At 42.4% G+C, this 12,164-nt stretch overlaps 1 protein-coding gene across 1 annotated transcript in view; it reads right to left on the reverse strand.

The window, feature by feature from the left end:
• Positions 1 to 6,021: 6,021 nt before the first annotated feature.
• AARSD1 (alanyl-tRNA synthetase domain containing 1) overlaps positions 6,022 to 12,164 on the reverse strand; it is an 18,828-nt gene continuing 12,685 nt past the window's right edge. The window contains exon 12 of the mRNA XM_006832695.1: positions 6,022 to 6,228. Within this exon, the coding sequence (XP_006832758.1) occupies positions 6,093 to 6,228 (136 nt within the window). The 3' untranslated portion in view covers positions 6,022 to 6,092. The remainder of the gene's footprint in view (positions 6,229 to 12,164) is intronic.

Here is a 12,164-nt window from a genome sequence, read left to right on the forward strand (position 1 = left end):
ATGCAATAGTTTAAATGAAAAGAGGACTTAACAGAGGAAAGATGAAGGTAGCGGGAGACACAGGAAGGAATGCAATAGTTTAAATGAAAAGAGGAAAATACTGTTAACTGTTGGTACACGGAGGGGATCGCAACCATGTAATGAAGCAAAATATATGATTTGTTGAATGTAAAAACTGATGGTCTGCTCTGTAAACCTTTACTCAAGTCACAATAAAAAGTTTTAAAAAAAAGGTTTGCAGGGAGGCCATTTGGCTGGAAGGGAAACCAGTAGACTTAAGGCAAACTATGGTAAACATGCTACTTTATTTGAGGTGGCTTGGATGCTGGAAATTATTAGGAAGTGAGGTTTAAATTCTCCCCAAGCCTCCTTTGGTACTGCCATAACCTCCACTGCTCCTCTCTTCCCCCTGTTAGTCTCTATTACCTCACCCTGTTCTTTTCCTCTCAGATTTAACAGAATTTATAATGAAACACTTACTTGTTTCTTTCTTTCATGCACTTCTTTCCCGTAGTTGTAAACACCATCAGGACAGGGCCCACGGTGGTTATCATTCACCAATATGGCCCCAGTGCTAACTCTACAGTGTCTGGCCCACACTACTACACTCTCAGTAAATATTTGTTGAATGAACAAATGAACAGATGAATTCTGTGATTGTTTATGTGCACAAGTCAGCAACAAAAACACAAAACAAGATGATATGGAAGAAAGAGGAACTTTTGGTTTTCACAGAACTTGACAATTCCTCCTTTCTTTCTGAAACACTTGGCTTTGAGGTTGGTGTTTTCTGATGTAGCAGCATGGATATTGATGCAGCCCTCAGAGCAGTCAGAGCGCCTCTTCTGATTTCAGGCAGTCCCAGGTAAGCTAAGACCTGCTCTTGTTCCTTAAGGTTTAGTGTCTGGCTCTCTGTCAACAGTAGTCATGTGGATGGCACAGAAGGTGCAGACATTTCTGGAAAGATGGAAACTTCTCCATCACTCTTTCCCAAATAGCCTTGGTTGCCCTTGGTCAAGAGAACCTTAGTCACAGCTTGGATCAAATCTGGGGAAGGAATGGGAGCCACAGCAGCTTTCTGCAAGGGAGTTTTTCATTAGGGTGTATCGAGCCATCTGTTTTCCCATCAGTACCAAGCGGGGCTCTGGAGTTTATTTAAGTTCTTATTAAGCCAAAGACCTGGCCTTCTAGCATAGTCTAGCCAACTTCACTGGTTTTCACTCAGAACTAATGAGTGGGGTGGGGCTACAGGACATTTTGGCACCACCTACAATGCCTTCCCGAATTCATGCTCTGTGTCTGTCTTTCGTCTTTCATAGTAACACGGGCTCCAACATATACATGTGCATATAAACAGCAACACAGGAGACTCATCACATGTGATTTATGGGAAATTAAGTAGAAGAACTGATATATATGAGTTATGGTGTTGGAGAATATTGAAAGTACCATGGACAGCCAGAAGAACAAACCAATCTGTGTTGGAAGAAGTACAGCCAGAATGCTCCTTAGAAGCCAGGGTGGCCAGACTTCATCTCTCAGACTTGAGACATTTTATAAAGAGGGACCACTCCCTGGAGGACATCATGCTTGATAAAATGGAGAGTCAACAAAAAAGGGGAAGACCCCCAATGAGATGGAATGGCACCATGACAGCAGCAATGGGCTCAGTGTCATAATTGTGAGGATGGCACAGAACCAGACAGTGTTTCGTTCTGTTGTGCATGGGATCACTAGGAGTCAGAACTGACTCAACTGCGCGTAACAAGCAGCAAAACCTTTCTGAGGAGCCAAGAAATCACCTCTCACTATTTCTATACTGGAAGAATGGATGATAGTGGTTCCAGAAGATGTGTGTGGATCTGTACATGAGGGGGGCTTCTAAAAGTTCATGAAAACAAAGAAACTGAAAGATAATGGTATTTCTCCATGAACTCTTGAAGCCCCCCTATCAAGTACAACTTCCATGTTCTGTATTAATACACAGAATCCATTTTAAGTATTAATACATAAAATTCCGTGTGCTGATTTAATATTAGCCAAATAATTAAAAAGCTACTTTGTTTCCTTGTGAAGCCATAAAGGGCAGTCCACCCCTTTCCCTGAACACAAACTGTTCTTCCCTCTGGGGCACTGGATAAGGGCCCTTGGGACAGACGTGAATAGCGTCACCAGTTCCAACATTGCTGCTTTCTTTCCCCCTTCCTCACACAACCAGTTACTGTTCATTTGCTCAGGCATTTGTGTGTTTTCCTGAGTTATTTCAGAAAGGTCCAGTCTACAAAGCTGTGTTCAGATCCCTCCGTCCACATTTTCTTTCTCAATATACGCTTTTATACAGTAACTTTATTGTCCCTGGAAAACCATATGAAATTAATGAGCGGGGAGGTTTCTGAGTAGGGGTCAACCATTGAAACTGTCACTCCGACCTGAGATTTCCCGCTGGCAGTTGAAAGCACTGCATTAATTCTGCCCGTTTCAGTCATGGTCAGTGAAGCAAAACTAGAATGGACCCAAATTTGTAAAATGTGGGTATACCTGAACGGGAAAAATTAGGATTGACACCCTGCTAGAAACTTAATCTCCCTCTTAGAAACTAAGGGTAGCTTGTGTGTTGAATAGCAACCAAATCTCTCAACTGGCAGAGTTGGCAACATCGCTGCCCCAATCAAAAATGGCAGCCTACCAGTACCACTCTCCCCATCCTCACAAGGGTCCAGTCTTCCACATCAGGCTCCTCAAAGGGCTCACTATGCCGCTCTGAGTCTGTTTCAGGGCTGTTTTCAGTTCCAATTAGTCTTCTAGTACACCCACATTTTACAAATTCAGGTCTCTTTCCATTTGGCTGCCTTGGCCGTGACTGAACCAGCGTCAACCGGTACAAAGCTGCCTTTGTGATCTGAAAGGTACCTGACCCCAAAGTCAAAATGACTTTGCTTTGTCTGATCTGTATGTGGCCAGGTTCTCTGGAGCTCATCATTGACTGTGTTGGAAGCAGTTTTCCTGTTCTCTTTGTCAATGAGAAGCAAGAAGAAAATCATTACGAGACGGTATCATCCCATTCATCTGTGACTTTTTATCTTCAGAGAACACAGAGCATGCAGTCTAGCCTGGGTCTCTACCAGCAGGGCAGCTCTAGTACAGACCTGGGACCTGGTGTCACCACGTGTAAAGCAGGAAGCCAGAATGAAGTAGGCTGCATGTCCCTTTCAGCCCTGACATGCCATGACGCTGATCAAGGAAGAGTCAATTTGCAGGTTAAAAGGAAAAGAATCTTGCGTTGTTGTTGTTGTTATGTGCCGTGGAGTCGGTTCTGACTCATCGCGACCCTGCACAGGGTTCCCGAGGCTGTAAATCTTTACAGGAGCAGAAAGCCTCATCTTTCTCCCGAGTTACAGCTGGTAGTTTTGAACTGCTGACCCTGAGGTTAGCAGCCCGTTTCGTAATCACTACGCGTTGTTAAGTGCCTTCTAATCGGTTCTAACTCACAGCGACCCTGTAGAGGGTTTCAAAGGTTGTAGATCTTTGCAGGAGGAGAAAGCTCCTTCAGTCTTTCTCCTTCAGTCCAGCTGGTGGGTGAACAGAACATAAGGTAATTAAACACTAAATGTTCTGTCAGTTAGTCACAAAAGGGCAAATATTCTATGATGCCACTTATATGAAATATCTAGAACAGGTCAGCGTATTCCTGACTTCCAGGGGCAGGTGGTAGAGAAGGAAAAGGAGAGTGCAATGCTTAGGGGCCTCTGAGTTTCTGATTCGAGTGATGGAAAAACTTGGGGGTCCAACTGAATATGATGAATGTAATTAATGTCATAAAATTGACATGGGAAGAATGTTGACATGCTAAGTATTTTATTAGGTATATATTTACCAGAGTCCTGGTGTGATGCTTATCCTAAGTTTAAACTGCAAAGTTGACAGTTCAAACCCATCAGAATCCTTGGAAACCCAATACAGGGTTGCTATGAGTCAGAACCGACTCAATGGAACTTAACAACAACAGTACATTTCCCACAATTTAAATAATCATAATGATAAAAGATATGTTGCTGTTGTCATTAAGTGCTGTCGAGTCAGTTCCAACTCATAGCAACCCTTTACAGGGTTTCAGAGAAGCAGGTGGTGGGTTTGAACAGCCAACCTTGTGGTTAGTAGTCCAGTGCTTATCCTACAGCATCACACCAGGACTCCAATAAAGGAATGATGTTGTTAAGTGCTGTCGAGTTGGTTCTGACTCATAGCAACCCTGTGTAGGGTTTCCGAGGAGCGGCTGGTGTGCATTTGAATCACCAACCACAAGGTTGAAACCGACCTTGGGGTCCAGTGCATTATCCTGCAGCGACACAACAGGACACCAATAAAGGCAGTGGAGCCTGGGAAAAGAAAAAAATAGATGTGTTCTGAAGATTCCAGGGTGGGTTTTTCTTGAGAGCTTAGTTACATGTTGCCTCACAGTGCGGTGGAGCTATTGTCACTGCCATTCTACTGATAAAGAGACTGAAGGTTGAAAAGGCACGATACCTCTCCCAAGGTCAGTAAGTGACAAAGCCTGACTTTTCTTAGGTGTATTAATTCTGAAACTGTGAAACAGTAACACATGAACATGACACCAAAATTCACACTGTGATGAGTTAACTACAAAGCAATCACCTATAAAACCATCACCTACATCAAGAAATGGAGTCCTGGTGTGGCACTGCAGGATAATGCACGTGACTGCCAAGGTCAATCTGAACCGCAAGACTGGCAGTTCAAACCCACCAGCCACTCCTCAGAAACTCCACACAGACTCGACGGCACTTAACAACACATTAAGAAACATAAAATTATCAGCTCCCCAGAAATTACCCTCCCCACCCCAGCTCCATACGATAATCACTAGTCTATAAACCCCAAGGTCTGCGGTTCAAGTCCACCAGCCACTCTGGGAGAAAGATGAGGTTTGCTTTCTTTTAAAGCCTTGGAAACCCTATACAGCAGGAGCGGGGAACCTTTCTCCTGCCAAAATTTCTAAGATAATTTGCAGGTCATATAAAACTACCAATTTAAAAATCGGCCTGCTATATTTGGTCAAACATTAACTCACCCCTAATTTGAACTGCAAGGTCGGTGGTTCAAGCTCACCAGCTGCTCCTTGGAAACCCTATACAGGGTCGCTATGGGTCAGAATCAACTTGATGGCCAGTTTGAACTGCAAGATTGGCAGTTCAAGCTCATCAGCTGCTCTTCAGAAACCCTATACAGTGTTACTATGGGTCAGAACCGACTCGACGGCACTTAACAACAACAGAGCTCTCATTTAAGTGGAATCATATATTATTTATCCTTTTGTGTCTGTCTTATTTCGCTTAGCATAACCTTTTTTTAAGGTTCATCCATGTCATAGCCATGTATCAGAATTTCATTCCTCTTAAACTCCTTCCTAATACTCCATTGTACATTCTGGTTGTACTTCTTCCAACACAGATCTGTTTGTTCTTCTGGCAGTCCATAGTATTTTCAATATTCTTCTCCAGCACCGTAACTCAAATGTATCAACTCTTCTATGGTCTTCCTTATTCACTGTCCTCAGGCAACTATATTTCTACATTAAGATATATTTCAGCTGAGCTTCGATAAATCAATATATTTAAGACAATCTGGTGGCTCAGGTGACTGACATGGTCAGCTGCTGACTAACAGGATGAAGGCCTGAGTCCATTCAGAGGGGATTCAGAAAAGAGGCCTCACCAGCAATCTACTTCTGAAAGGCAGACACCGAAAACCCTATGACATACACTTCTACTCTAATACACACGGGGTCATCATAGCGCCACATTAAGGGCAGAGTAACAGATACCGATTTACATAAATGAGAACATTTCATCAACATAATGCTTACTGATATAGATTGTACCTAATAAGGCCCAAATCAGAAAACAGTTTATTCCAAAAGTGATCTTAACTGCACAAATACACTGGAGCATACTGTACAAGTTAGTCAGACACACGGGAGGACCACAGTCATTTGAGTGGAACTATATTTTATTGTCCATCAGACTCCTTCTGCGGTCACAACAGCAGGCACACCGGGAGGACCTCAGGCGGCCTCACACCTCAGCTCTCTCCGTGCTGATAGAGTTCTGGAGAAGCACTTGCGCCTCAGCCCGCCGACTCATCTTAGTAGCCTTGCCTTGAAAGCGGCCTTTCTTCCCGGCTCCTTTGCCTTCCAGAACCTCAGCAACCCTGAAGAGCAGAGAGACAGTCAAGCAAGACCCGAGGTAAAAGCCACAGAAAACCAAGAGCAGCTCTGAGTCTTTCACCAGGGTGCAGGGGGCAGGAGAGGAAAGAGGGGGCTTCTAAAAACATTTACACACCGTAAAAGTTAAATTCTTTGCTAAAAAAAATTAGTAAGTAAATTGCAGGGTAACCTCAAAGAACATTAATTCATCTTCACATCACAATAAAAAAAAAAAGATCAGAAAGACTTAGCAAACATTAACACAACAGGAATGAAGAATAAAAGAAAACCTCACATACAAAATGAACTCAGCACCGGAAACTGTGCGGAACAAAGAAAGCAGCAGCACCCCAATGAAACACACAACAAAATACAGCCACCAGCAGTTCACACCTATCAATAATTACACTGAATCGAATACTGTCCAATGCTGAAGAGTAACGATGATTCTACAAAACACTTCACAACACGGATGAACCCGGAGGACATTATGCTACACGTCTACATCAGCATCTTAAATAAAAATCAGTCAATCACAAAAGGGCAAAGATTGTAATGAGACCACTGTTGTAAAAAGTCACAAAAAGGTTTTCTTGATAAAACAAACATTCTATGATGGCTACTGGGAGGGAAGCAGGAAGGGAAAATTATTCAGAGGGCTGACCAGACAGGCAATACACAACAAGAAGTAGGTTGGCGGAGGAAAGACGAAGGTGGCAGGAGACACAGGAGGAATGCAAAAGTTAAAGGGGATTGAGGTAAATACTGTAAATCGATGGTACAAGGAGGGAACTGCAATCATTTTAATGAAGTATATGATTTGTTAAATATAAAACTGATGACCTGCTCTGTAAACCTTCACTTGATTCACAATAAAAAGGTTTTTTTTTTTTAATTAGTTCATCAAAGGACTTTATCAACAGAGGGAAGAGATAAACTATCAACTTTATCAACAGAGTAAAGATATCTCTGGAAGAAAATTCAGGGAACGATATATATCAGACAATATAAAGCATTTAATATCCAAAACAATTTAACACCACAAAAACAACCCAATCTAAAAATGGGAAAAGGACTTGAACAGGCATTTCACCAAACAAGACATACAAATGGCCAACAAACACTAAAAGATGTTCAATGTCATTATCCATAAAGAAAACCAAGAAAAACCTCATAGCTATCAAGCTGATTCCAACTCATTGAGAATCTATAGGGCAGAGTTTTCAAGGCTGTAATCTTTACGGAGACACACTGCCACATCTTTCTCCTGCAGGGCACAGTCAAGCGCTTAATCACAGTACCATCAAGGTTCCTCTCATTAACCAGTTGTTGTTGTTGGTGGTGGTGGTAAGTGCCATCAAGTAGGTTCCGACTCATAGCAACCCTGTATAGGGTTTCCAAGGAGCGGCTGGTGAGCTTGAACCACCGACCTTGAAATTCAAACCAAGCTTGAGGTTGAGTGCCTAGCCTACAGTGCCACGGTAGGAAGCTGCAAATCAAAACCACAATGAGACACTACTACTACGATGCTATGAAAAAAAAAATCAAAAACCAAAATAGGAGTTTGTGAAGGTGTGGAAAACTCGGAACCTTCATCCAATGTACACTGATACAGCGGACATGAAAAACAGGCAGGTCCTCAGAAAGCTGGACACAGAATTACCATAAAACCCAACAATCCCAATCCAAAGATTTGAAAGCTGGAATGCAAGCAGAAATCTGTACACCAGTTTTCACTGAAGCACCAATCGCAACAGTCAAACCGCGGAAACCTACATGTCGATCAACAGGTGAATGATGGATAAGCAAGACGTGGCTTACACATATAACAGAATATCGCTCAGCAATAAAGAAATGAAGGCTTGATGCTGCTACCACATAGATGAGCTTTGAAAACAGAATGCTGAGTGAAATCAGTCACAAAAGGACATACTGTATGAGCTCTCTTGTATGAAATAGGCAAACATATAGAAAGCAAAGCTTATTACTGGTTACCAGGAGCAGAAAGGAGGAGGAAAGGCAAGTTCCCATGTGGGGGCACTAAGGTTATGCTAATGGTGGTGAAAAAAGTCAGAAAAGGAGAGTGACAATGTGACAGAACATAGTGAATGCCATCAATGTCAATGAATTATACACGTAGAAAGTGTTGTTGACTTGGAATATATTCTATGTGTATATTTTTAGTTCAATTTTAAAACACAATGTAACAGCTGCATGTGTGTACACAGATACAAACACAAGGCTGATTCTAAGAGTGAAGAACTAGAAACCAAGAAGTGCCTGTAAACGGGACGTGAGGTGAACTGATGGTGCTCCATAGTATTGACTACACTTGTTGATAAGTGCTGTCGAGTTGGTTCCGACTCAAGAGTCATCATGTAATTGTTACAAATACGGAGGCACCCCACATGCTACATGGGGAAAAGTTCCTAGAACATGAGTTGAGAGAGATTTAAGTTGCAGGACAATGCACATGGTTTGATTCCGTTTTGAAGAGAAGGGGGGTTGGGAGGGCACACCAGTGTCCACAGAGGTGCTCTCCTGGGGGAGAGGTGAGGGCTGAGGGATGAACACAAACACCTCAGGCTGCGAGCAAGTGAGAAAATGGAGATGGTAGCAAACTAGGGAGGCCTGTCCTGTCTAAAGAGGGTGGCCGCTGGTCAGTTCCTTTGGCTACTACTATGGGGAACTTGGGTCAGAGCCACAGGATCCTTCCTTTTTATTTTTGAGAAAATTTTAAAACCATAAACAAACCAAAGAAGTCACTAGGCCCCAAGTGGCTGTGTGTCGGGAACCTGGGTTTTAATACTTCTTTTTGCTACAATGATTTACAAAGAACATGTATTCATCAAAGTCAATCAGGAACCCCTAGACACCAGAAACATTATGGGGAACTAGATCCCATATCTGGAGTTCTGGTGTGGCGCTGTGGGTTAATGTGCCAGACTGCAAAGCCCATTTGAACTGCAAGGTCAGCAGTTCAGGTCCCCAGCTGCTCCTCAGAAACCCTATACAGGACAGGGTCGCTATGGGTCGGAACCGACTTGACAGCACTTAAGAGCAACAACAGATCCTATATCTAAGGGGTCCTGGTAGCGTAATGGGTTTTGAGTTGGCCTGCTAATCTCAAGGTCAGCAGTTCAAATCTACCAAGCAAGCACTCCATGGAAGAAACATGAGGCTTTCTGCTCCCATAAAGATTTACAGCCTCAGAAACTCTATACAACTAGCACCAAACCACTGAAAATCCCAAAAAGTCATTTAAAAACAAGGAAATACTAAAAACAGTATTATAAGGCTAAAGATGCTCAACAAGATTTTAATTTTTTTACAATAGCTACATTAATGCCTTTTTTGCTTTAGTCTCAAAATCTAAATGTTTCAGAACAAACAAAATGGCGGATCTTGTAAGGCGCTCCGTCAGCAACAACACAGAATACCAGGCCAAGCAGGCTCAGGGGATGGTCCCAGAACTCCGAACCACATATAAAGGAATATTTAGAAGGTTGGAAGGCTTACAGTTAGGGAAATTTGTAGCAGAAGCAAGAAATCCATTGCTTTCTAATCCAAGACGCTCAGCTGCTCCAGGAGCCGCCATCTTGGGTGAGCCCAAGCGGGGGAAGAATCAGAGCAGCCACGGATGTCTGGCAGAACCGTGGAGATAAAGGTGTGGACATTCTTTTCTTTTGGTATCTGTTTTTTGGTCCCTTGCTGTCTGCACACCTCCATTCTGGTGACTATAGGGGTGCCTGAGCTAGTGGACACCCCAGTTCCACCCTCAGAGGGTTCTACTATGCATGTGCACAGATCTCCTCGAAATTTAAAGAGACAGCCGGCTCTGAACTGTTTATAACCAGAAAAAAGGCCTGAAATTGAATCCTAATTTACATCAAAATGACCAACAGTGGCATCTTGAATTTTCTCAAGAAGAAGAGTGAAAAAGGAAACCCATTTCCTGACCACATCTACCTGGAGGCAATCAGAAAGCCTAAAAAATACCAAAATACACACCCATCTAAGTATTAAGGCCACAGACAACCCCTGAATATACCCAAAAAACAGAAGCAGATGACCATATCTGCACATGTCCAGAAACGAGATAAAGTGACTGAGGCAAATGAGCTGGAAGGAGACCTACACTCCATACTGGAAGATGGGCAGGCTTTGGAAATGCCTGAGGAGGAATTCAGAAAAATGATTACAAATGTATCAAAACACTATATAATGGAGATGAGAAAAATAAGGAAGAAGTCAGGAAAGTGCTACAGGAATAATCAAGTAAGATAGATAGAGCATTGGAAACAATTCAAAACCTACAGAAAGAGGTCCAAATGATTAATAATAGAATATCAGAAATGGACAACACACTGAAAGGGGGAGTAGAACTGAAGAGACAGAAGCCAGAACTAGTGAGCTAGAAGATAAATCTCTCAACACTACTAAGATAGAAGAGCAAACACAAAAAAGGATAAAAAAAAAATCTGAAGAAGGCCTAAGATTCATGTTGGACAACATGAAGAAGAATAACTTAAGAATTACTGGCATTCTGGAACAGGAACAATCACACAAGTCCACAGAGGAGATAGCTGAAGAGCTTCTGGAAGAAAATTTTCCTAACATTCTGAAAAGTGAAAAGATAAGCATTCAAGGAGCTCAATGAACCCCAGGATGGATAGACCCTAAAAGACAGTCACCAAGATATATAATAATAAAGCTCTCCAAAATCAAAGATAATGACAGGATCTTGAAAGCAGCTAGAGAAAAGAGAAATATAACATACAAAGGCAAGCAAATCAGATTAAGCTCGGATTTCTCAACAGAAACCATGCAGGCAAGAAGGCAAAGGGGAAACGTATATAAAACCCTGAAAGAAAAAAACTGCCACCCAAGAATCCTCTACCCAGCAAAGCTGTCAATCAAATATGATGGTGAAATCAAAACATTCCAGGATAAACAGAAGCTAAGGGATTTTGCCAAAGGCAACCCTGCTATGAAAAACATCCTAAAGGAAGTTCTGTGGACTGAGAACCAACAACACACAACAACTACAGAATGATGTACATGGCAGCATCAACCTGAACTGAATAGACAAATGGGAGAGTCAAGAACAGAATAAAATTATAAGAACAGAGGATCTGGGAGGTCAGTCTATGATCAAAACAATTACAATGTGAAAGAAGATAAACACAGAGGAACAGAGATCCAGGTGGTGGGACGGTCAGGTAGATTACAGGATAAAATAGACTGTTTTCAATGGAGGGTAGAACTAATGGAATAAGGTAACCACAGTGGGGTTGGGGTGGGGGATTTAGTTTGGGTGTTGGGGAGGGCAGTACGAGAAGCGGGGAGAAGGCAGAAGAACAAGATAGATAGAGGAACAGTGAGACAGTGCATGGCCTATTGGGATAGAGGTAAATAGTGAACAACAGGACTCTGGGATACAGGGATCTAGGTATAGCTTGAAAGGGGAAATACTACTAAAATCCTGACTGCCTTATAAATATTAGTTTCCCTTGCCTACTATTGAGTGGGATAGAAAGGAATGTTGGGAAACATGATTAGAGAAAACTTGTAAGCCCGTCTTCAGCCTATAACTGCTTGGAATACCTAAAAGGGGTCCTAGAACTTGCCCAGTGAAATAGGCCTCGTGCAAAGCCTTTACAGAGTGTAAGACCTTAGGTGGAATCCTGAGTCCCATCCAGAACCTAATGAGGTGGGACATTCCCACTAGAAAGGACAAACACACTGGAACAGCTACAGTGACAGAAGATACATCTTCAAAGAAAAATCATCAGGAAAAACCCAAAACAAAAATGTCAGCCTAATTGGCTACTACAAGAATAGGTAAGCTGTTTGCCAGGAAGACATCAAGGCTAGCAATCAAGTGCCTTCAGGACAAACTCCCCTCTAAGACTGAAACTCAAAGGGAACACACAAACAA

The sequence above is a fragment of the Chrysochloris asiatica genome, unplaced genomic scaffold (assembly GCF_000296735.1).
Source record: "Chrysochloris asiatica unplaced genomic scaffold, ChrAsi1.0 scaffold00007, whole genome shotgun sequence".
NCBI classification, from domain to species: domain Eukaryota; kingdom Metazoa; phylum Chordata; class Mammalia; order Afrosoricida; family Chrysochloridae; genus Chrysochloris; species Chrysochloris asiatica.